Source organism: Cavia porcellus, unplaced genomic scaffold, assembly GCF_034190915.1.
Source record: "Cavia porcellus strain 051 isolate PalLab524CR breed Dunkin Hartley unplaced genomic scaffold, mCavPor4.1 scaffold_1, whole genome shotgun sequence".
NCBI lineage: Eukaryota > Metazoa > Chordata > Mammalia > Rodentia > Caviidae > Cavia > Cavia porcellus.
The window spans coordinates 81,536,571-81,561,306 of record NW_026947484.1 but is presented as its reverse complement, the minus strand read 5'-3'; the positions used below and the strand labels follow the sequence as shown (position 1 = coordinate 81,561,306).

The following is a 24,736-nucleotide window of genomic DNA, read 5'->3' as shown; positions in this document are numbered from 1 at the left end:
CCAGGCTGGCTTTGGACTCACTTTGTAGCCCAGGCTGGTCTCAAATTTGCAACAGTCCTTCTGCCTCAGCCTCCTGAGTGCTGGGATGACAGGAGTGTGCCACCATACCTGGCTAATTAGCCTGCTCTTAAACTATGTGAACTACAAGCATTTGGGTTGATATCTTGAGTGACTACTTAATCTACAAGGTAATTTAAATTCAGTTTTTGGAGGATAATTTGTACCTGAAAGTTAATACAGAAATGTATATACTGACATATATATTGTACAATCTTTTTTTTTTTTTTTTTTTTTGGCTTTTTTCGTTTTTTACCGGTACCAGGGATCGAACTGCCTGCTTTTGAGGCAGGCGCTTATGCCGCTGAGCTAAATCCCCAGCCCCTATATTGTACAATCTTTATGCTATCAAACTTAAAGTTTTTTGTCTGTAAGCCTCAAGCCTATCAACCCTCATCTGGTAATGATGTGGGTTTTTTGCTATTGTTGTTTTTTTTTTTTTTTTTTTTTTTTTTTTTTTTTTTGAGAGAAAATCTCACTTTGTAGTACAGGCTGGCCTTGAACTCACTATGTAGCCTAGGCTGGCCTCAAACCCATAGCAGTCCTCCTGCCTCAGCCTCCTGATTAAAGCATTCATCAGCACATTTGTCTTCTTCACCTGGTAACATTCTGAGTTTGGCTATCCTGAAAATCGTATAACCAGTTTTCTATGGAAATTACAAAAAAAATCCAAAAATTTAGAAATGGAAAAAGAAAAGAAAATTGATATGAACTTTAAAAACTCTTTAATGAAGCACTTATAGGTATCTTAACTGGTTATTAACACAGATTGGACAGGCAGGCAAACATATAAGATGCACAAAACAATTACTTTTAAAAAAGATTACAGTCCTGGATATATTGGTTTTTAACTATAAAAAGAATAGGCAGAACTTTTCCTATAGGTCATCAATTATCAGAGATGTCTTGTAATAAGAATCAGAAGAGGAAGAAAACTCTTACACTTGTGAAAGTAAATGCTATTTTTAAGAAGGGAGCTGGGCCAGTGTTTTATCTGAACCCTATAACATGTGTACAGGCTTCTCACGCAGGCTTACTGGGGCCTTCTGTTATTCTTATGGTCACGGTTGTTTGACAGCCACTGTTGTCCTGACAGCCCCGGGTCACTGTTCCCTGTGAAGGACTATGAGAAGTACAGCAATGTCAGCCACAGTAAGTCTCCAGTTTATGAATGAGTTTCTTTCTAGAGAAAGTTCGTAAATCAGACTCATTTATATATCAAATATAATACAATACTCATTTATAATCCAATGAAATGAGTCTTTTACAGTACACCTGTGAAAGTTCACAGCAGAAATGTTTATAAGTCATGTAATTATTGTATTTTTGAGGGAGAGGGTGCTCAGACCAGGGAACCTACCAAATGTGTATTCCCAACAGTAGGGGAAGTCACAAATCTGCCAAGACCCCTATCTGACCCGCTGCACATGTCTGCCTAGGTCAGTTTCTTCTCCATTTTAAGAAGAAACAAGATGAAAAAAAAAGTCTCTGTCTTTCCCTGCTTATTTTGTAACCACGCACCTAAGCTGTCTCTTGCATTTGACTCCACCTAGTGCCAGCAGCAGTGAGTTGGAGGAGAGGCCGGAACTAAGTGGCTACAGCTGCACTTCCCACCCCCACTGGTGCATGCGCCCCTTTCCTCCTGATTCTGTGACTCCTTGGGTCATACTTAGCTGTTGGTTTTTTTCTTTGTCAGACTTTAGCATATTTCTAAGTATAGAACTTGTTTGTGGGCCTGGTGACATGTTCTGGAGAGAAATCATGGAAAGAGAGGGGCACTCCTCTGGGGACTAGTGGCTATGACTATTGTGCTCCCTTAATACCTATTTTGTTTAAAACTGTTATCAGAATCATAATGGTCCCTAGAAATGTTTTCTGTTCTATCAGTGAAATCATCAGTGCTGTAATGACTCCATCTTAAGCAGGGAAACATTGTGAAGTGGAAGGTTAAATAAAATGATCAAGTGACCTTAATGATTGTTTTTCAATGTTTCTAGAGAAAGCAAGAGAAAGAAAATCAAAGGGCATATTGGAGCTGATCATTTAAACTATGATGTCCAGGACTTCTAAAATATGTGTGCTTTGGAAATACTTTTCCCTGCCATCACCCAGAGATCAGTTCTCTCCACAGTGTCTTAGGATGAGGGTTTTTCCCACAAGTAGTGTGAGAGACCCTTACTGTAGACGCTGTCTATGTGTCTTCCTGGAAGAGCATGATTTCTGAGTCTTATAACCCAGGCATGGGGGTATGCAGTCTAAAGGGAATGCCTGTCTTTTGTGCTCTCATGTTCTAAAGGTTCAGAAGCCTTCAATCAGAAAGGAAAATGATTCCCAGAATTGCAAAGACAAACATAAAACATCTGGTACTGATAACAACCATCCTCACAGAGGTAAGATACCAAAAGCTGTCCCACAGCCTCCAGCTGAATCTTCAGACACACTTGAGAATGAGAGCACACACAAAAATATCCACCCCAAAGGCCTGTCTGTAATGAGAGCAGGCTATATTGTAACTGCCAAACAAATCAAAAACTCAAAAGGCATCACATTATTTTCACACTTCCAACTTAAGCTTTCTACTACTTTCACAAAAAACAAAACAAAAAATACCAACACATAAGCAACCAATTGTAGGGAGCCATTGAAGCTATGGAAATTGACCACACCTGTGGGAACAAGAACAAAGCCTGCCTGGGGAGGCACAGAAACAAGTGACTCCTGACCCTAAAATCAGGCCCTTAGGTTGCCATACATGCAAATTACTACAGGTGTCATGTGACATTTAAGTTGCTAAACGCATAAATAAACACCCCTATAGTGAGGGGCCATTTCCCTTTCCTCTGATCAGGAGAAAGATGTCTCCCCCAACCCCACCTTTTGTCTGTTTATTTTTCTCATCCGCTCATGGCCCTTTATCCCAAGAACCTCAAGAGCCACAAGGGTTGTGGCAACCAACACACAAGGGATGACAATTCTTGGTTACCTAAACAAGTCACAATCCAGAATCTAGTCAAAATATTTTATCAGTGTCATCAGACAAAAGGAAACTTTTACCTCCTTCCAATTATCTCTGTGGGACTGCCATTATGATATGGAAAAATATAACTCCTAACCAGTTAAATGTCAAATGTGCCAAGTTTGTGGGCTCACAACATTAAGAAATGAAGTCATGACTCAAAAGAGGAAGTCAGGAGAATTTGGAATAAGGAAAAGAAGAACATGTTGCTCTTGGATTTCCAAGAGAGAGCCTAAATGGGTGGACACTAAGGTTGTGGGGAAACCACTCAAACTGTTTCAAAGCTCAGGGGCTGTCTTGGTTACTTTTCTCTCATTGCTGGAACAAAATATATGACATCCAAAATTAAGGAAGGAAAGGTTTAGCTCAGTTTGTGAAGGGTAGCATGGCACAATGGCAACATTTTAAGGTGACAGAAGACAACAAAAACAGCAAGAGCAAAAGGGAAGAAAAAAATTCTTCTCCCTTCTAGTGTAAGCAGGCTATTCCCCTCAGGTGGTTGTAACAGTCACACCATCTTGATGCCCTCCTCAGCCTGAGGATGTTTACAAAGTAAGGACCCCGCCCCCTGCTGAATCAGTTAACCTTCTGACCTTCTCAAATTGACACAATGAACAATATTCTAGAGAGGTAACAGCATGTCCTTTATACCCCAGGTTAGAGAGCTGCTGAGTTACTTAATTAAGCTTCTAGACTTCTGAAGTTGACACAATGTATCAGCCATAACAGGGTCATCCAAAGATAGCTAAGGACATGACCCCACTTGTCTAGTGCAGGTGCACAGTGGGATATAGTCAAATAAGCATGACAGCACAGGTAAACATTCAAGCACTGGTTATAGCAGTATGTAAGAATGTGAATATGAGATAATCTATATAAGAATTCTACCAGGAAGACATAGGTTTCTGCTGTGCTCTTGCACTCTTGCTCTGTTTGCTCTATTCCATGCTGTCTGCTAAGGTTGCTGTTGTTTTGCACACGTGCTTTCATTAACTTGGGGATCTCACCTTGAAAATCTACCTTGGACCCTTAAAGGGGACCAACAGTTGGCAGAATCAACAGGGTATGGATGTGAGTGGTTCCTGTTGTACACTAGCAAAAAAAGCTTTGTTGTATTTGTATTATACCAAAATACTTGTAATGTAGCCATACTGTTCTGTATGTGTCGTGCCCCCACCCCGTGACCTAATTGATATATTGATTAATTGATTAATTAATTGATATATTGATTAATCAATTCTCTCCTCTGTAAAGAATTATAAATCCCTAAACACCTAACCTAATTGATATGTTAACCATTGTTGCCCTCTACAAATAACAGATGTGGTGCTAAAATGAGCTGACAAAAGGTTGTTAATTACTGCTATACTTCTCTGTTCTCTGCTAAGGGAAACAAAGGTCTTCCTCATTAAGCAGATTTCCTGATCCATGCCCATAACCCCTTACTCTGTAAACTGTGATATGTACATAAAGGCCACAAGCTTTGACAGAGACACACAGCTTTTGCAACTTCAACTGCACTGTGTTGCTGGGCCCAGGATAAAATAAATCAGTGCTGCTTTTTAAAATATGTTTTTACTTCATTTTTTGAACTTGAGCTTGGGGGCTCATTTGTGATTACAAGAGTTCCACTGTAGCTGTGGAAACAGCACCCAAAGGTGAAAGAGAGCTAATAAGCAACCCCTGGCCTCATTCTCACTACCTGTAGCCACCTTCTTAGTGGCTTGGAAGGCCCCAGAGGACTGGGAAACAGTCCATCTGGAGACCAGGTTTATCTTGCAAGCCTTAGAAGTGATAGAGAAATTCCTCCCCCTCACTATGAAATGGTGAGGTGGGTGGCTTGGCTGTTTTTCCACTCACTTCTACTGTGTAAATCAAGAAGCAAATAGTCTTGTTTGGCAAGTAGACAGAGTTGCAGCAGATATAGAAGGGCCTTGAGTAACAGCTGGCTGCTATGGAGCTCATGTCGCAAGACGTGGGAAACACTGCCACCTCTAAAAATGTCTCTGGAAGCATTGGTCCCCATGTGTGAGAAAACTCCCAAGAAAAATTCCCTAGTTTGTGTGATAGGCCAGCTATTTATCCAAAGGTGGAGGCAGAGGAGCCTCTAGTTCAGGGAGAACTAGTAGGGCCACCTATCTCTACCAGGCACACAATGTACTTGATTTGTACAGTCATGGAGCTGTGGGAGCTGGCAAAACAAAGCAGAAGGTGGGTGAAACAATGCCCTCATGGCATACAGCTGTGGGATGATGGGGATAATCATACACAGAGGTGTCCATAGCCAGCACCCCTTCTATGAGATGGGTTCTGCAGAATGTGCAGAGGACAGACCCAGAAGCAGGTAATCAGACCGAGATAAATTGATTAATGGCAGTAATTATTTCAGGTTTGGGATTATTCAGGTGGCCTGTCAGAGCAAGTCACTAAATGGACAACTAGCTAGTCTTAACAACTATGCTGTGCGAAATGGCCATGTGGCAAATGATGTTCGCACTGCAGTACCATAGCTCAGATGAGGAAATGTTCAAGGCATGCATAAAGGACATGATCCTGGTAAGCAGGCCAGCTGACACATTCCAGTCCCCTTCTAGCCTCCATTAGAGATCACCCAAACCATGATGCTGTGGATGCCTTGGCCAGGCTGAGGGATATGACAGTCAAGTGCCAAGGTAAGGTGAAATCTGTAAAAGCTGTACTGACAAAGGAAAAACAAGGGAGTCTCCTGGTGAAAGGGCCATCCTCCAAGGACAAGCTGTGGGGCCACTGAAAGTTGGTCAGCACTAGATCTAGATGGACCTATTGGATGCTGGCCTAGCTGCAGATAAGTTAGACGAACAGCCATTGGATGTGTTACTGACTCTGTGGAGGCAATTATACCCTGAGCAGCAATACCAGCCAATGGGCCAGGGCCAGAAGGCCAAAGCAGCCCTGGTGAATCAAGGCCTCCTTTTGATATAGGGGAATGAAAACTCCCAACCTTCTGGTACGAGCTCGTGTTCTCTAAAATCAAAGAATGAATTTTAGGAACAACAGAGGTTAAGAGTAGAGTATATTCATTGAGAGAAAGAAAGCTTCTGTCTGAAGAGAGACAGAAGGGATCCCGAGTAGGTTGCCCAAGACTCTGTTTTCCAGGGACTTTTATAGAGTAAAACTATGGGTTCAAGGTGCGGTGGCGGAGGACTGGGAACTCACAAGGCAGATGGGCATAAGGTGGGACATAACTATAGTGAGTGTCATGGTTTATGTCTGTGGCCCTCAGGCCTCATGAGTTTGCATTGTGCATTTGTGATTGGTTCATTGTCTAGTGCTTGGATTGATAGTGTCAGTGCTACACCTACATAGGGGTGGAGCCAGGATGTGATGTAATGGCAGGAAGAAGGTGTGTCTTGCTCTTTGCTGGTTCCTGCTTGCTGTTTGCCCAGCCATGCCCGCCTGTCTTGGAGCCAATTGAGTGTAGACTGAAACCTCTAAAAACTGTAAGAAATACATTTTTCCTTTCCCAACTTGGACTTCAGGTGTTTTGTCTCAGCAATGAGTAAAAAGTAACTAAGACAGTGAGCCAATAAGATTAGTAGTTCAGGTAAAATTGATTAAATTGGGGACAAATGGGAAAGCAAGTTTTGTAGGAAGTGGGCATTCTTACAGTTGTGACCTTTCCCCTAGGGAGATAGGGAACTAATTAGAATATCAGTCTTCAGGATGTAGATGATGCATTTTTTTGATCCTTTGTCTTGAGACCTGGCCCACAGCAGGAGGTATCTGACTCCCCCACAGTTGTAAGATATCTGCACAGGCTCCTTTGAGGATCTAGCCCTGTCTCACTGCCTATAATACTCCTAACTAACTCAGCTGCCTGCAACAGGCAATTAGCAAAAACAAGGTAACCAGGTCTTGGGGATTCCCAGGAGACTGGCCATATGTGGAATTGACCATTTACTAGTCCCCCAAAAATATGCAGTGTGTGCTAGTGTTGGTGGATACAAGAGCCAAGTCAACATTAATATATGGCAATCCAGACCATTCTAAAGGACCTGCTGCATACATTGAAGTATGAATATCACTATATCATGGTCTTTGGATGTTGGACACTTGCCTCCCCACAGATATGATGTCTGTGTTTCCCTGGTTGTTGAATACACACTGGGAGTGGACATACAGACTGGTACTCAACTAGACACCACGCAGGAGGAATGCCTCTTATGAATCCATGTGGTAAAAGCTGTAGTATAAGGACATCTGTACCACACACCCCTAAATTTCCTAAATGCTATGTGAATTGCGTGCATGAAAGAGCATGGAGTGCCTGGAGATCACAAAGTAATGGGACAGACTGTCTTGAAATTAGAAAAATCAGGGGTGATATGTGAAAAGGTTGCTGGCCCAGACCGGACATTTTAACCAGGAGAAGCCTCAGTCAAATTAAGGAGCTCCTGCCTCCCCCGCCCCTTAGAGACTTACCTGTAACCCTATACCCCTGCGCTTAGTAACCTGCCTCTGGCGCCAAACGTGTGCCAATGGGCTACCTGTGCATCCCTAATGCCCCTTGGGGTCCACCCCAGACAAGGACTACTTATGTGACTCACTCCACGTGTTCAAGAAGAGTGAGTGTTCCAGAGAGAGACCGCCGGCCCTGGGGTGGAGATGCTGCGCCCCGGGGGCCGGGGGTCTCTCCCCGCATTCCCGAAATAAACGTTACTTATATTTTATACTTCTTATCTTTGTAGCCACCACTGGCCACTCCACTCCTTCCTTCCCTTCCTCAGACCTAACAGATGGTGCCGGGACTCGACAGCAGGTGAGAAACTCCTGGGATTTTCCCAGTTTTTTGGTCCCCTGCTGTTCAAGATTCTTCACTTCTACACTCACAAATCCTAAGTTCGACTGCTGCTTCTCAACCAACACCCACCAGGTGAGTAACTCCCCGGAGATAGCCACTGGGCCAGGCTCACGCGGATTTTCTCCCCTCTAGCGTGGGTTCATGACCCTTTCGAATCTTTTAGACAGCCCATACCTAGGCCCTCACCTTTTTTTCCAGAGATTTTGGGGCTCTCTAGGCAAGCTGATGTGAGCCCACACTAAAAAACCCTCATTTTAAAGCTTTTTACCTTTCCTGCCAGCTTCCCTGTCCCTTTGTCTCCTCCAGGATCCCTCCCTCTCCCCACACATAAAGAGATAACAGCCACTGAACCAGGCTCTTTGTTTCCCAGCACGCGCTCCCTTCCCCCTCTCTCCCCATCCCGCACGCCCGGCGTTCCTTCGTTCCCGCTCCGGCGGCAGCGCGTCATCGGCAGCGGGAGGGGGGTCACCGGCAGTCCGGCAATCAAGAGGCGATCTCCTGCGGGGGGGGGAGGGGGCGGACACCCAGGGGGCCGGCGCCGCGACTCTGGATGCGAGCTGGGCCCTTCCCATAGATTGCCCCAGCTGCCATACCCGGCCCGGCCCACTCGTGCCAGGCTCCTCTCCCTCCCCCCTCCCACTGCGCTAATAGCTCCCTTTGTTTCCAGTGTGCACCAACCCATCCCCCGTCACCACCACGGAGATTAAAATGAGACTAGACAATAAGAGATTCACATAAAACTGCTCTAGATTTTAAACAGCTTTTTTTCTTTTCGCTCTCACATCGTGTTCCAATTCTGTGGGCCCCACAGTTTCGGCCTCTCGCCCAGCCCGTCCTGTGCTGCACCAGCTCATTGGAGCTGGTCATTTCCACCGCTGGCGGATGCCCGCGAGACTCCGCGCCATGGCTCCAGCCATTGCTGCTGCCCCGACCCGGGCGCCCCACGCGGCCGCCGGGCTCTCGCTCAGCACATTCCATGCTGCGCCAACTCATTCGAGCCGATCATTTCCGCTGCTGGCGGATACCCACGAGACTGTCCGCGCCGCAGGTTCCCTCACAGACACGCCGCAGGTTCCCTCACAGACACGCTGGCTCCTGCGGGCCGCAGCAGGCCGTGCCCCTGACCGCGCCACCACCCGCGCCCACCGCCACGTCCCCGACCGTGGTGCCCCCGCCCGAACGCGCTGTGCCCCCCCCTGCCCACACACTCGAGCTACAGCAGCCATCCATCCGTGACGCCAGGTGTCACTTCTGGCCACTACTACGGGCCTCCAAGCCCCACTCCCTTATGCGGTCGCAGCTAAAATACATCATTTCCCTGCGCTGCTTAGCGCGTCATAGTAAGTGTCTGGGTGGGACCTCAGCCCACCCCGCCTACTGTGTCCCGTGTTCGCCCTGCCCACTCTTCATGTTCCTTGCCAGCCCGCCCCTCCGCGGCACCAGGCACACAGGCTGCCACTGCCGCCCTACCGCACCGGACACGCACCAGCCGCGTGCCACAGCTGCCATAGTTCCGTGGCACCAGGCGCCACCTCTGATCACCACTGCAGGCCTCCAAGCCCCACCCCCTTACACGGTTGCAGTTTCCTGCGCCCTCTTAGCGTGTCACAGTAAGCGTCTGGGTGGGACCTCAGCCTGCCCCACCTACTGTGTCCCGGCGTTTGCCCCGCCCACTCTGCATGTTCCATGTCAGCCCCCCTCCTGCCTGCTGTGTGGTGGTGCTCATCCCGCCCCAAGCACAACTCTGCTCTCTTCCTACAGGTGCTATCTCAGCATCTCAAGCTGCCTTAAACACTTCGCGTTTCCAAAGTCTCGTGGCCCTGCCCAAACTTTTTTTTACAATTCAGTTCCACTCAAGAGAGGCTATTTTTTTTCTTACAATTTTTCTACCATTTATTCACTATTATTGGCCACCTGATAATTTTACCAACCTGCCTGCCTTATAATCTTAAATGCCAATATTAAGCTCCTACATAATTACTTAATTCTACAGATAACTTTTACTATAGTCCTGATCTCAAACAACAAGGCAAAACTTGACCTTCAAGCTCTACAGAGACCTTGCTATGGTTGTTCCTATTTTAAATAACACTTACAATTCTGAGACAGATACATCTACACAAGGTAAAGCTACCTCCCCCTCCACCCCCGCCATGGGCCACACTCAAATTCATCATAAGACATCAAACAAAATCCCCCATGCTGGCATTCTTCGAGACCTTACTCCAGGGCTGTTTAGGCTATCCTGGCCACCAGAGAGTGGCCTGGCCATCCTACCTTGTAGCCCTCACAGGTCACTGCCAAAAGATCTTATTCCAGGGCTGGGTTATCCTGGCCACCCTAACTGGTAACCCTCACAGGTCACAGGGGCCAACCACCTTGGTGGATATCTGTCTCAGAATCCAAATCACATTAAAACTCTCAAGGTAAGACATTCTCTATATTCATGGACATAAGAGACCACATATACAGAGTTCTTACTGAGTTTTTAGGCTAATAAATCCTCAATGTCTCATGGAGTATTGAAGGTCAACCTATGCCAGTTACAAACAGGGCCCATTTTTATACAGGTCCCAGTCCTAAATCTTAAAATGCTTTTATTCCCTTTTAAACTGCCATCCTGGTTTCACATCACTCAGGCCCTAGATCTAACCATCCTTTTGATACTCATCTCTGCCTTACGACTCACAGGTTGTCATGTTTTGTTGTCCAGTTTGATTCTTAATTTCTTACATTCTATTAATGATCATTTCTATAGCAGGACTCTCTAACAGGATTGCCTACAGACTCCAACGTCATATATACCAGAGACAAGCCTTACCTACCTACCTTTTAACTTTTATGCTTTCATATGGGGGAATAATCACCTCTCATAACTTCACTCCTCCTAATCCCACGTTTAATTTTTCAGAATCCTGCCTTGCCACCTCAAAGTCATCCTGATAGAATAACAGGTCTAAATCAAAGACACCTTTCCCTCTACCTCACTTGGGTCCATAAATATGACAGTGCCATGTCTCCTCATAACATCTTGTTTCTTTGTTTTTTCCAGTCTAACATACGTGCATTCACCAGTGAAGTTGTCCTGGCTAAAACACCTAACATCAGCGTCTACCTGGGCATCAACCTTCATCCCGTTGACTCCCCTAGACCCCAATACAGCGCCCTCAGCCAGCAGGAAGTAGTTACAGAGAGAAATCTTCGCCCCTTTTCCTAATAATCATAAGACGGGATATGAAAGGGTTGCTGGCCCAGACCGGACACTTTAACCAGGAGAAGCCTCAGCCAAATTAAGGAGCTCCTGCCTCCCCCGCCCCTTAGAGATTTACCTGTAACCCTATACCCCTGCGCTTAGTAACCTGCCTCTGGCACCAAACGTGTGCCAACGGGCTACCTGTGCATCCCTAATGCCCCTTGGGGTCCACCCCAGACAAGGACTACTTATGTGACTCACTCCACGTGTTCAAGAAGAGTGAGTGTTCCAGAGAGAGACTGCCGGCCCTGGGGTGGAGATGCTGCGCCCCGGGGGCCGGGGGTCTCTCCCCGCATTCCCGAAATAAACGTTACTTATATTTTATACTTCTTGTCTTTGCAGCCACCGCCGCCCACTCTTTCCACTCCACTCTACTCCACTCCTTCCCACTCCTCCACTCCTTCCCCTCCTTCCCCCTCTTTCTCCCCTTCTCAGACCTAACAAAGAGTAGGAAAATTTATTGGGAAAAAGAAAAGGGAATAGGAACAGCTCCTGGAAGAAAGGAGGGATCCCAAAGGGGCTGCCAGTGAAGAAAGTTTTATAGAGCAAAATCATGAGGCAGCTACTCTTGTAATCCACAAATGAGCCCCCAAGCTTGAGTTTAAAAAATGAGGCAAAAACATATTTTAAAAAGCAGCGCTGATTTATTTTACCCTGGGCTCAGGGACACAGTGCAGTAAGAGATTGCAAAAGCTGTGTGTCTCTCCTCTACATTTCCGGCCCCTGCAGTACCTATCACCGCTCACAAAGTAAAGTAAAGGTCATGGGCGTGACTCAGGAAATAGAGTAATGGGGAAGATCCTGTTTTCCTCAGCAGAGAATAGAGGAGTCTAGCAGCAATTAACAACCTTTGTTTCCCTTAGGAGAGGACAGAGAAGTATTGCAGGAATTTACAATTCTTTACAGAGGAGAGCATTGATTAACATATCAATTAGGTCACCCAGAGGGAGAAGGGTGAAGGGGGAAGGGGGAAGGGAAACATATATACAGTAAGGCCACGTTACAGGTATTTTGGTATAATACAAATAAAACAAAGCTATTTTTTTCTAGAGTACAACAGCTACAACATGGGTCAAAATTACGATTAACCACTAAGATTGCAAGTGTAGTCACTTAGGTAATATTGATCCAGAGGTAGCAAGGGCATATAGCTAATATCATTAACCTTGCTTGATAATCTATAGTCTTAGTCTTCAAGTTTATTTTAGTCCTAGTAGTTTTGGTCTTAGTGTTAATCTTAGTCATAGTCTTAATGGTTTTAGTTTTAGTCTTAGAGAGTGGAAGAGGATAACCTATCCCTAATGAGATCATTGGAAACCTCAAAAGGGCTATACCAATAATCTCAAACTTCTATTTCTTCCTTAGGGAAGCACATAAATCTAGCCATTGTGTTTCAGTCTTCATCCTCCAGCCACAGTCCTGAAGCATTTTCACCTTCTCCACTGGCACCCCCAAGGCCTCAGCCCTATGTGCCTGCCTTCTACATTTCTATTGACTTAGCTGTCTGTAATACTTGAACCCTGTTGCCCAGATTCCACTGCCAAATAGGCTACTCTCCAAAATAATTCTAGCCCATCATTGGTTGTATAAAAAAGCCTGGCATTTATTGGTTGAATTTGTTACCTAGTAACAGTTACACTGTTTCAAATTAGTTTCTTAGTCCTGCCCCCCACACACTATTTTTCCCTTGAGGGCTGCTGCTGTGGAGTCTGTTCTCTAGAAGTGAGGCCACTTTAGGATGCTGCCTCCCAAAACTGACAGAAGGCCCTCAGAAAGGTGTTCTTTCCTAAAAGTCCACTTAAACCCCTCCTTGAGATAAACAAAGAGAACAAATTTGATTTTTTCCCCTTCTTTTTGTGGAGCATCTATGGCAGAAATAAAAAAAGAAATTGGCACCAAAAGGCGGGAAGAGTGATAAGGGTATGATTCATTTACTGTGGAAAGAATCTGGATAGTCAACCAATCAATCAATTAATTGATCCAGACTTAGTTTTATGAGAGAAAAAAAGAGAAAGAGCTTGGAAAAACTACTCTGAATTTCTTGCTTTCTCTCCATCCTTCTCACTCTTCAAACTTTAAGAAATTGCCTTTTAATAGCACAGATATACCAGGTCCTCCCAAGGTCATAAGTATTAAAAGTTTAAAAATGAACAATGACTTTAAAAAATTTGAAAGCACCAATAAACACTGTAATGATGTGATGAAAACAATCAGGAAAACAGTGATAGAGGTTTCAGGTAGTCCCAGTTTAAATTTCAAAGACATCACACTGTTAGAAGGGAGAGGCGGGACAAGGGAGGCCTTTGCCCCAGTTCCTGTTGGCAGGAAACTCACCTCAACCATCAGCGAGGCCAGGTTGCATCTTGTACCCTGGCAAAAGAACAAAAGACCAATGTGCTCAAACCAGCCACAGTTTATGGCAGGCCTGTTGAGGAGAATGTGGTGTTGATCATCATCTCTATTGGTCTGGATTGCATGGTTCTCTCGAAAAGCCAGGGTTGCCATAGCCAGAAAATATGATTTTCAGCAGGAAATATATTTATCATTTACTACAAGGCTGATAATTTTGAAAAATTAGTCATACATAGATGAAAGGGGAGGAGGAAGTGCAAGTTGTAGGACATAGTGTCTTTTAGGGAAGTCCTACACTGATCCAAGTGACTCTGTGATAGGTCTGGACAGAAGATCTCTGTTTAACCCTCACAGGGATTGAGCTGAACCTCTTTCATAATTGAAAGTAGGACCCTTCAAATTACGAGTCTGCGCTCCCAGGACTGGCCCTGGCACGGAGGAGCACCCTTTGTTTTGAGTAGCTGTAGCAGCTGTTACATCTCCCCTCTTTTCTCCCCACAGGACATGCAAGAAGAGTAAATACAGCTGCTTTTCCCAGGTGCAGACCAAAGCCTAAGCAAGAACCCGATGTGTTGTCCTGTACCCAGTGAGGGATGAGACTGAGAGGGAAGATTCTATTTTAGGACATTTTTGCAGCTACAGACCTTCAGCTCTTATCTGCACAAATGTGGAGATAAGATGTGAAAGGGTGCCTCCTACCCATTCACTCCTGCTGCAGAATAAACCCCCGCAGTGCTAAGGGTGAGAGGGGAAGAGGCGGTTGATCAAGACTGACCTCTCTCTTACCTTAGAGGAAGAGGAGAATGAGACTTGCCTAACTAGTCTGATAAATTCTAGCATTATAAAAAAAATTCTTATTATCTTTAAGAAGTGTGTCCTTGAGATCTTAACAGTGAGGCTTAAGAGATTTCACGGGCCCTGCTTCTCTCTTTTTAAATTAATTTCCAACATAACAGAACATGTATATCTGAATAAGGTTGCACATGGTTATTTGAATAAGCTCCAAAGTCCATAAATTAATAAATCAGCTGTTGCTGCTTTAGGTGGGGTGCAGGGTAGCAGTCCACCCTCCTCACCATGCCTTACAACCCTAAAATGACCTGTTTTATTCTCCACCTCCTTTGTACACATCAGGAAATAGGTTGTAAATGCTCTATTCTGTTCCTTAAGTAAGTCACAACTACTTTGTTCACACAACAGTACTTTTAAGTAGCCAGAAAATGTTTGTTTCTGATCTTCTTAACTTGGGCTTCTAGTCTTGCAGGTGTCCTTCAAAAATTAACCTTATTTCTAGGTAGGATATTAGAGTCTTTGGAAAGTATGGCAGAAAATGGTTTTGAAAACTCTGAGTTATGAAGAACTAAGCCGTTTTCTTTGCCTTCTGTAAAGAATCAGCATCTGTACCCCAGATCTGTTTATTCATTTTCTTAAAAAAAAAAAAAAAAAAAAAAAACAGAATTCCTAATTGAACACTTTGAATTGCTTGACAGTAAGAGACTGGAAACCCAAGACATTTATTATTATCATAGTGTTGTTGGGTAGTTCCTTTAGTAGTGGATTGGCAATTAAAGGTATTGCAGGTCTTTATTGCCACAAAGAAATGAATGAGACAAGCAAAAACAAAAAAGAAAAAAAAAAGAGACAAGCAAAAACAATGCCAAAAGTTTACATATTTGCAAAGTGAGGGATGAAGAAACTGGCTCTGCAGAATGAACTTGGATCTAACAAAAGAGAAAAGGTGCAAAAATAAAAGTACAGAAAAACAAAACAAAAGTAAAAGCACACCTGGGTTGGGGAGACTCAGGGTGGGCTCCCGTGAAGAGTCACAGTAGTGGGCTCCTCATGGCGTCTCATCTCTTTTATACCATCCACGTTCTGTGCAAGCCCACAAGAAGTTCTACATAGGGGTCCTATGAATTATTTGGTGGTGTCCTGGGATCTTATGATTAACAAGTTCCACTTCTTTTCCCAGCCAGCTTTTTCGCTTCCTACCTCCTATCTCAGTAGTTTATAGTAAGAGTTACAGAGTAGCAAATTGCTTTGCTGAAACTAAATTTCTGTTTGTTTGTTTGGAGACAGGGTTTTGCTATGCAGCTAGGGCTGGCCTCACTACGATGTAGCTCACATATCCAAACTGCCTTCAAACTCATTATCCTCCTGCCTCAGCTTCCTTAGTGCTAGGATTTCAGGCATGTACCATCATACCCAGCTTTTATGGAACTAAGCATTCTTTTAAAATTCTCATCATAGTCATGTGTGCTGGCAAATGCCTGTAACCCCAGCACTAAGAGAGGCTGAGGATTAAAAGTTTGAGCCCAACCTGGGCATTTTAGTAACACTGTCTCAAAAAAAAAAATTTTTTTTTTTTTTGGTCTTTTTCCTTTTTATCGGTACCGGGGATCAAACTCATGACTGCCTGCTTGCAAGGCAGGCCTTTATGCTGCTGAGCTGAATCCCCAGCCCCTCAAAAAAAAATTTTTTTTAGAAAGAACTGGGGGTATAATTCAGTGCAAAGACACTGGTTGCAGTTCCTAAAATTGAAAAAAATTATTACACTCAGTTGTGAATAAAATATACAGAATACCCTCAAGGCCTTTTTTTAGGCAGTGCCTTACCGTGTGGTCCAGGTTGGCCTTGAACTCACAGTGTATCCCAGGCTGGCCTCAAACTCATAGTGATCTTCCAGCCTCCAAAGAGACAGGTCCAAAGTGGGGCAAAAGTGGGAAATCACAAGGTGGGCATGAGGTGGGACAAAACTATGGTCAATCAGTAAGATTATGTGCATAATTGCTTAGGTAATATTAATTAAATGGAGATCAAATGGGCAAACAAGTCAGGTACCAAGCAGGCATGAAACAGAACAGGGGCTTTTCCTGGAGGTGTGAGTCAATGGCTCTTCCTGGATTTTCCAAGGTGATTGACAGCTACTGAAAATATCAATCACTATTGTTTATTCTTAGGGAAAGTATGTGGTTGCATTCATTTTATCTATTATCTTGAGGTCTGACCCTCAGTGGTTGTGTCTGTGGCTCCCCTACAGTTACAATGTGTCACTTGTGCACTGGCTCCCTTTTTGCCTGCCTGTACTGTTTCTTTGTAACTTAGCTCTGTGTAGCAATATGGCACTACCTGCAGATAGCCTGATACAGTAGGAAGGTGGGACCTAGGAAGGTGAGGGGTCCCCAGGCAATTCTCATTTTAAGTGGTTTTCAGACCATATTTTGAGAGAGATTTAACAGTTTAAGATTCATTGTTGTCTCTTTTCCCCTTCCAGTATCTTGGAAAGGCAGCAGCTGCAGAGGCTATTTTGGGCCAATGAGGACCCTAACAAGGTCACAGCTCACATGCCCAGTGAAAGCAGTTCATGATAGGGCTGACCAGTGGGGTTCATGGTGCTCATTAGAGCAGAGGGATGAAGAGAGGAATTTTTCCTCAAAGTACTGAATCTGCCAAAGAACAGAGTCAGGAATGTTTTAGTAGACAGCTTGGAACAAATTCACTTGAGTCAGCTTCCCCAGCCTCCACACTGCTGAGTCACACCCTCTGTCCTAAGTCACCTGCCTCTGCAGCCCAGGGGAGAAATGTAAACAAAGCCCTGGGTGTGTGACCCTGAAATAAAGCCCTAGAGACTGCCAGGTTTCTAGAAGGGAAAGAAAAATTCAGAATTCAAAGCCATTTAAAAGTATGTACACTAATTTTTCCCTGATGTTACAGGCCAAATTTAAAGAATAGTGAAATGGAGATTCTCCAGTTCCTGTTTAAATTGGCTGTTTAAATTGATAAAATATTTAACCTTCACCCTAAACTTTTTATTGTGAGAACTGGGATATAGCTCTAAACTGCAGACTGATGGCCCTCCTGACAGTGTACTCAGCAATCTGTGTGTGACTGTTTTTGATGCATAGAGAGGAGTTTTCTCTTTATGATAGCTTGTGTTTTTTTTAAGTCCATTTTTTATTTCAAGGAGAAAAAAAATACTAAAACAAAATTTCAAAACATGTCAATGCAACAGTGGTACATACATTATGCCTTTTTTCCCCATACATTATGCATTGTCATCCCCAAATCATTCACCTAGAGCACAAGACATTTGCATTTAATTATCCAAACAATACCAGCACAAATCTTTCTCTTCAGTGAACTCAGAGAAATCTGTAGTAAAACTATCTTAACTATTTTTTTTTGTCTTTTTCCTTTTTATTGGTACCGGTGATCGAACTCACGACTGCCTGCTTGCAAGGCAGGTGCTTACACCGCTGAGCTAAATCCCCAGCCAATCTTAACTATTTTTATACACATATACATACGTTTCTTTCAGCTTCTCACACTAATGAGACAATATAATGTGTGTCTTATTTATTTCACTAATAAGTATAGTCTCAAGTTGCATCCATTTACCTAGAAAAGGCTCCAGTTTATCCTTCTTTATGACTGAGTAGTACTCCATGGTATAAGAATACCACATCTTTTTTTTATCCACTCCTCAGCTGATAAACATTCAGGTTGTTTCCAAGATCTGGCTATTACAAATTGTGCTGCAATTACAAATTGTGCTGCTATAAACTTTGGTGCACATATATAACGGTGGTATATTTGGGAAGATACCCAGAAGGGAAATAGATGGGTTGAATGGGACCTTTAGTCCTAGTATTTCTGAGGAATTTCTACACTGATTTCTACAGTGATTGCACCAGTCTGCATTCTCACCAACAGTAGAGAAGGGTTCTTTTTTCCCCATGGTCCCTCCAGCATTTGTTATTGGTTGATTTCTTGATACTAGCCATTCTTTCTGTGGTGAAGTGGAATCTCAGTGTTAATTTGCATCTCTCGAATGATCAGAATGTTGAACATCTTTTTGCATATTTATTTGCTGTTTGTATTTTTTCATCTGAGAAGTGTGTATTCATCTCAGATGCCCATTTTTGGATTAGATCTTTAAATCTGGGAGGACTGATTTTTTTGAGTTCTTTGTATGTTCTAGACAGAAATCCTTTGTCTGAGATACAGCTGGCAAACATTTTCTCCCATGTTGTGGGTTATCTCTTCACTCCATTGGTGGTTTCTCTTGCTGTGGAAAAGCTTTTTTGTAGGATAAGATCCCAGCTGTTGATTCTTTGTGATACTTCCTATGCAATCAGGGTTTTGTTCATAAAGTCTTTGCCTACACCAATGTCTTCCAGAATTTTACCTACTCTATCTTCCAGCAGATTTAGTGTTACTGTTTTAATATTAAGATCTTTGATCCATTCTGATTTTAGCTTTCTACATGGTGAAAGATATGGATCCAGTTTTAATCTTCAGCATGTGTAGAGTCAATTTTTCTAATACCATTTATTAAAGAGCTATCTTTCATCTAGTTAATGTGTTTGGCATCTTTGTCAAAGATAAGGTAGCTTCCTGTGTCTGCAGTTGTTTCTGCATCTTCTACTGCATTGATCATTGGGTCTGGTTTTTTTTTTTTTTTTTTCCAGTACCATGCTGTTTTTATCACATTACCTTTATAGTATAATTTCAAATCAGAGATTGTAATCCCCCCTGCTTTGCCTTTGTTGCCCACGATTTGCTTTGCCATTCTAGGTCTCTTGTGGTCTCAGATGAATTTTAGGATTGTTTTCTCTAATTCTATGAGATATACTATTGGAATTTTAATTGGAATTGCATTGAATCTATATAACAGTTTTGGAAGTGTGACCATTTTCACTATATTCTTTCTATCCAAAAACACAGGATATCTCCCCATTTTCCAATGTCCTCTTCAGTCTCCTTTTTCAGAGTGCTGTAGTTTTCAATGTAGAGATTTTTTTACATCCTTTGTTAGATTGATTACTAGGTATTTCATTTTTTTGGGTGCTATTGTAAAAGTTAGTGTTTCACTGATTTGCCTCTCAGTGAGTTTGTTATTCATATACAGGAGGGCTATTGATTTTTGAGTGTTGATTTTGTAACCCAGTTATGTTACTGAATTTGCTTATTAAATCTAGAAGTCTTTTGGTGGAATTTTTGGGGTCTTCTAAGTAGAGTATTACATCATATGCAAATAATGATAGTTTAACTTCTTCCTTTCCTACCTATATTCCTTTTATTTCCTTCTTTTGTCTAAGTGCTTCAGCTAAAGTTTTCAGGATTATGCTGAATAAGAATGAAGACAGTGGGATGCTTGTCTTGTTCCTGATTTTAGAATGAAAGGTTTCAGTTTTTGTTCATTTAGTATGATGTTGGCTGTTGGTTTGTCATAGATGGCTTTTATCAAGCTGAGATAAAGATCATCCATTCCAATTTTCTGTAGTGTTCTTTTAATCATGAATGTGTGCTAGACTTCGTCAAAATCTTTTTCTGCCTCTATTGAGATGATCATATGATTTTGTCCTTGGCTCTGTTAATATGTTAATTACATATGTAATATGTATGTCCTTGGCTCTGTAATATGTTAATTACATTTATGGATTTATGTATATTGAACCATCCCTGAATCCCTGGGATGCATCCCACTTGATCATGGTATATAATCTTGACAGTTTGCTGCATTCTGTTTGTCAGTATCTTATTGAGAATTTTTGCATGAATGTTCATTAGGGAGATTGGCCTGTAACTCTCTTTCTTAGTTCAATCTTTGTCTGGTTTTTGGTATCAGGGTAATACTTGCTTCCAGAATGAATTTGAAAGTATTGCTTCTCTTTAAATTTCATTAAAAGGTTTTAGAAATAGTGTTATTAGGTCTTCTGTAAATTTCTTGTAGAATTCAGCAGTGAATCTATCAGGGCCCAGGATATTCTTTGGTGGTAGGTTTTAAATTATGTCTTCAATTTCATTTCTTGATATTGGATTATTAGGATTTTTGTATCTTTTTGATTCAGCTTTGATAATTCATATGTATCTAGGAATCTGTGCATTTCTTCTGTATTTTCCATCTTGTTAGAATACAAGGTTTCAAAGTAGGTATAGATGATATTCTGGATTTCTGCAGGGTCTGTTGTGATTTTATCCTTTTCATTCCTAATTGTATGGATTTCAGTCTTTTCTTTCCTTTTTTTGATAAGGATGGTTAAGGGTTTGTCAATTTTATTTAATCTTTCAAACATCCAACTCTTTGATTTATTGATTCTCTGTATTTTTTTTTTTTTTTTTTAGTTTTCAGTGTGTTAATGTTAGCTCTGACTTTTATAGTTTCTTCATTTGCATGAGCTTTTGATTTAACTTGCTCTTCCTTTTCTAGAAGTTTAAGATTCAACATTAGGATGTGTATATGTGCTTGCTCTGTTTTCCTGTTATGGGTATTTATTGCTATAAATTTTCCTCTCAAGACTGCTTTCATTGTGTTCCACAAGTTCCAGTTTGTTGTATTGTCATTACCATTCATTGTAAGAACTGTCTAATTTCATTGTTAAATTCCTCTATGACCCATTGTTTGTTCAGTAGGGTGCTATTTAATTTCCATGTGTGTATGAAGTTCTTGTGGTTTCCTTTGGCATGGATTTCCAATTTCATTGCACTGTGGTCTGATAGTGCATGTGAGATAATTTTGATTCCTTTGCATTTGCTTAAGCATGTTCTATGGTCTATATGGTCTATTTTGGAGAATGTCCCATGTGCACCTGAGAAGAATGTGTACTCTGATGTTGTGGGGCGAAACACTCTATAGACATCTACTAGGTCTATTTGTTCAAAAATTTGGTTTATTTCTAGTATTTCATTATTGATTTTTATCTAGTTGATCTGTATTTTTGTGACAATGGGTTATTGAGATCTCCCAATGCAATTTATTAGTGCTTACTTGATTTTTCATGTCCATTAGTAATGTTTTATATAGTTGGATGCACTAGTATTTGTTGCATATATATTTATGATTGCTATCTTTTCCTCTTGGATTGTCCCCTTTACAAGGATGTAGTTACCTTATTTCTCTTACTCAGTTTTGGCTTGAAATTCACTTTGTCTGCTACCCCTGCTTATTTCTGTGTTCCTGTCACATGGACTATTGATTTTCATCCTTTGATTTTTAGTCAATGAATTACTTTTTTAATTAAATGTGTTTCTTGTATGCAAAATATTGTTGGCTCTTGCTTATTGATCTATTTTGCCTGTCTGTGTCTTTTGACTGGTGAATTAAGACCATTAACATTAATGGTTATAACTGATATGTATTGACTTATCCTTGCTATGTTATTTTCCTGTTGTTGACTCCCCCCCTTTTTTTCTCCTCCCACTAAATTGTTTACCTTCCCTGGTGGATTTCTTCTGTTTGGGTTCATGGAGATGTGGTCCTTATTATCTCTTTCTAGAATGTCCTTCAACACAGTTTGGAGTTCTGGTTTGGTGACCATAAATTTCTGCAAATGTTCTTTGTCATGGAACTATCTTATTTCTCCATCAATTTTGAAAAACAGTTTTGTGAGGTACATCAATCTGGGTTGAAAGCTGTTTTCCTTTAGAATCTAGAGTTCTCCTTGCCTTGAAAGTTTGTGCTGAGAAAGTAACTGTAATTCTGATGGGCTTTCCTTCATAGGTGATTTGTTTCTTTTCTCAGCTTTTAGGATTCTACTCTTGTGTTGAATTTCTGGGATCTTGACTAGGCTATGCCTGGCTGTAGATTTTTTGATCACTGCTAATTTGATTTCTATATGCCTCATTCATATGTATATCAAATTCTCTGTTTTCTATCATGACTTCTGAACATTTTTTTAAATATGATTTATGATATCTCTTGCTTGGTCATTGACTCCAATTAATCTTAAATTATTCTTCTTTGTCTCATCTAGCAGCTGCTGGATTGATTTCTCATGGTCCCTTGCTAGTTTTGAGAAATCTTTCTTTTCCTGGTCACTAACTGCAAGCCTATCTTTTTTTTTTTTTGGTACCAGGGATCAAACTCATGACTGCCTGCTTGCAAGGCAGGTGCTTATGCTGCTGAGCTAAATCCCCAGCCCCAACCCTATCTTTAATATCTGAGATCCTGTCTTCACACTGGCTTAATCTTCTTTGAATACTTTTAATGGAGTTTTTATTCTCCTGGATAACTGCCTGAATCTGCTTTATGGATTCTATTTCTTTCCCATACTGCATAATTTGCTTAAGCGAATCTATTTTTTTTTTTTATCTGTGTGTGCTCTAATATTGCTAAACATGGTGTATATTTTGGTAATCTCTGTAATTATCTGAGAGGTTATTTCTGATTTCATTTTTTCCAGAGCCTCATTCAACTGCTTTGTTGTTTCCACTTCAGAGAGCCCTGATGGGGGGCTTTCATATTGTCCCACCTCGTTGTTTACCCCTGGTTTTGCCTTTGGGGAACTGGATGTCTGAGGTTGCATTTTGCTTAAGTGTCTTCTCATTTTATTTTCTTTATTTTTTTAGTTTAACTCCTGGGATGATGCTTGTAAGTTGCCTAGGGTAGGTTGCTTTATTGGTAATATTTAGGACCCTTAAGTGATGATTACCTCTCTGAGGTATCTTCCAGGTATAGCTAGTTTTCAGGTTTTCAGTCTGTTAGAAGATTTTACCTCTTCAGTTTATTGCAGATAAGACGTTGTTGCTTGTTTGGCCTGGTTCTTTGGCATTGTGCCACCCTATTTTCTGTGACCCTTAGTTAATCTCAGTCATGGATTATCAGGATCAACAGCTATTTAGAACAATTATATCAATTTTTTTGATGCTTTTTTTTTGGTACCAGGGATTGAACTCATGATCATACACCTGCAAGGCAGGCACTTATGCCACTGTGCTAAACCCCCGCCGCCAATTATGTCAATTTTGACTATAGTAGTACCAATAACATCAAACACAGCCTAGAAAACAACAATCAGAGCTAACTCTTAATTTGTAACTTTTAACCATATGAACTAGATTTGTTATTATGTAACAAAATGTAAAAAAAAAACCAAACCAGATAATCATGTGCAATATATAAATCCATTATGTCCCAATTTTGCCCTCTAGGTTAAATTTTAAAATGGATTAAGGAGAACATAGACACTGTAAGACGAGAAAGAGATTAGAAGTAAGATTGGAGGACAAAGGGAGATCATGACAATTTGGAGAAACTGGTGCAGAAGATTGAAAGAAAAGAGAGATGGAAGAGAGAAAAAGAAGAACAGAACAGAACCACAGCCACAAAGAGGTTAGGGACCACTCTCACACTCCTATATAAACAATGAAGGAGAAACAGTTAAGAAAAAAAAAAGAAAAACAGAAAAAACAAAAACAAAAGAAAGAAAAAGCCATGTCCAGGATCCTCTCTGGTTTCACTAGTAGACAGCCAGTGGAGACAAGAGTCCCAAATGGTGCCACTCTATCCCAGAAAGGCAGCATTTGCATTATGGTAGAGTACTGGGGTAATCTCAGCAGGCCTGCCCCAAAACCAGACTCACTGAGCCCACCATAGTCCAAACAACTTGCACAGGTCTGTGCCCAGCTAGGAGCTGTTACAGGAAGCTGGCAGCAGTTCTGGGTTCTGGGTTGCCCTGGCCTGTCTTCAAAATGGCTCCCAGCAAATCACTCTTTCCCACGGGAGGACTGATTCCTCTGCACTCCCGCCAGCCAGTGCAGTCCTCCGCCTCCACCACTCCCCTCCACTGTCGTGGTCTCTCTGGAGAGGCCTCCAGGTTGCCAGATGTCACTGTCACTGTGACCATGCATACTCAGGTTTGAACAGCTCCTCTCACACAGTGAGTCCTATCTCAGGGTGAAGGCGCCACTGGCTACTGCCTTTTTCTTTGGTGAAGTTTTTCTTTTTACTCTCTCTGTGGGCTTCAGTTTGCACTTTCAATTCTTCTTGGGTCCAGGTGACCCACTTCCTTCCTTCTTGTCTTCCTTACAATGCTATATTCCAGTGTTTGGACAGTGACTTTCAGAGAGGCTATTTTTTTCTGCTATTTACCTGTTGGTCATATTCCCAGAAGTGTCTCCTACTATTCTAAATGTACAATAAATTATTAAGAATTTAATGATACTTTATGCTCCTCTTAACTACACTTTAAATAATAGGACCCTCCTGACAAAGCAGCAAGACAAGTAAGGTGTCAAATATGTCCTACAAAAAGGCCAAGAAGATAAGTAGCAGGCATCCCTGTAAGCAGCAGCGGCCAACCCTGCCCCTGCACACACCATCTGGGATGTTTCCTGCTGGTAGTCAGTGTGGGCCCGGAGAAGCAGCAGTCCCGCTCCTGTAGAGCTGCTGACCATCATTGGATATCTACAGCCAGCACTGGCTGGAGAATGAACC

The 24,736-nt window shown here is 42.1% G+C and overlaps 1 protein-coding gene across 2 annotated transcripts; it reads left to right on the top strand.

The window, feature by feature from the left end:
• The first annotated feature begins 1,107 nt into the window (after positions 1-1,107).
• On the top strand, positions 1,108-11,490 carry LOC134476457 (proline-rich protein 36-like). Of its 2 annotated transcripts, XM_063250820.1 has the most exons (4): positions 1,108-1,209; positions 2,354-2,447; positions 7,801-7,985; positions 10,966-11,490. In XM_063250820.1, exons 1-4 carry the CDS (start codon positions 1,183-1,185, stop codon positions 11,128-11,130), a joined length of 471 nt encoding a protein of 156 aa, XP_063106890.1. In that variant the 5' UTR covers positions 1,108-1,182; the 3' UTR covers positions 11,131-11,490. The 2 variants fall into 2 exon arrangements, with proteins under 2 accessions (XP_063106890.1, XP_063106882.1); XM_063250812.1 differs by lacking the exons at positions 1,108-1,209; positions 2,354-2,447 and adding an exon at positions 6,455-6,552 and having other exon boundaries at positions 7,801-11,490.
• Positions 11,491-24,736: the final 13,246 nt, after the last annotated feature.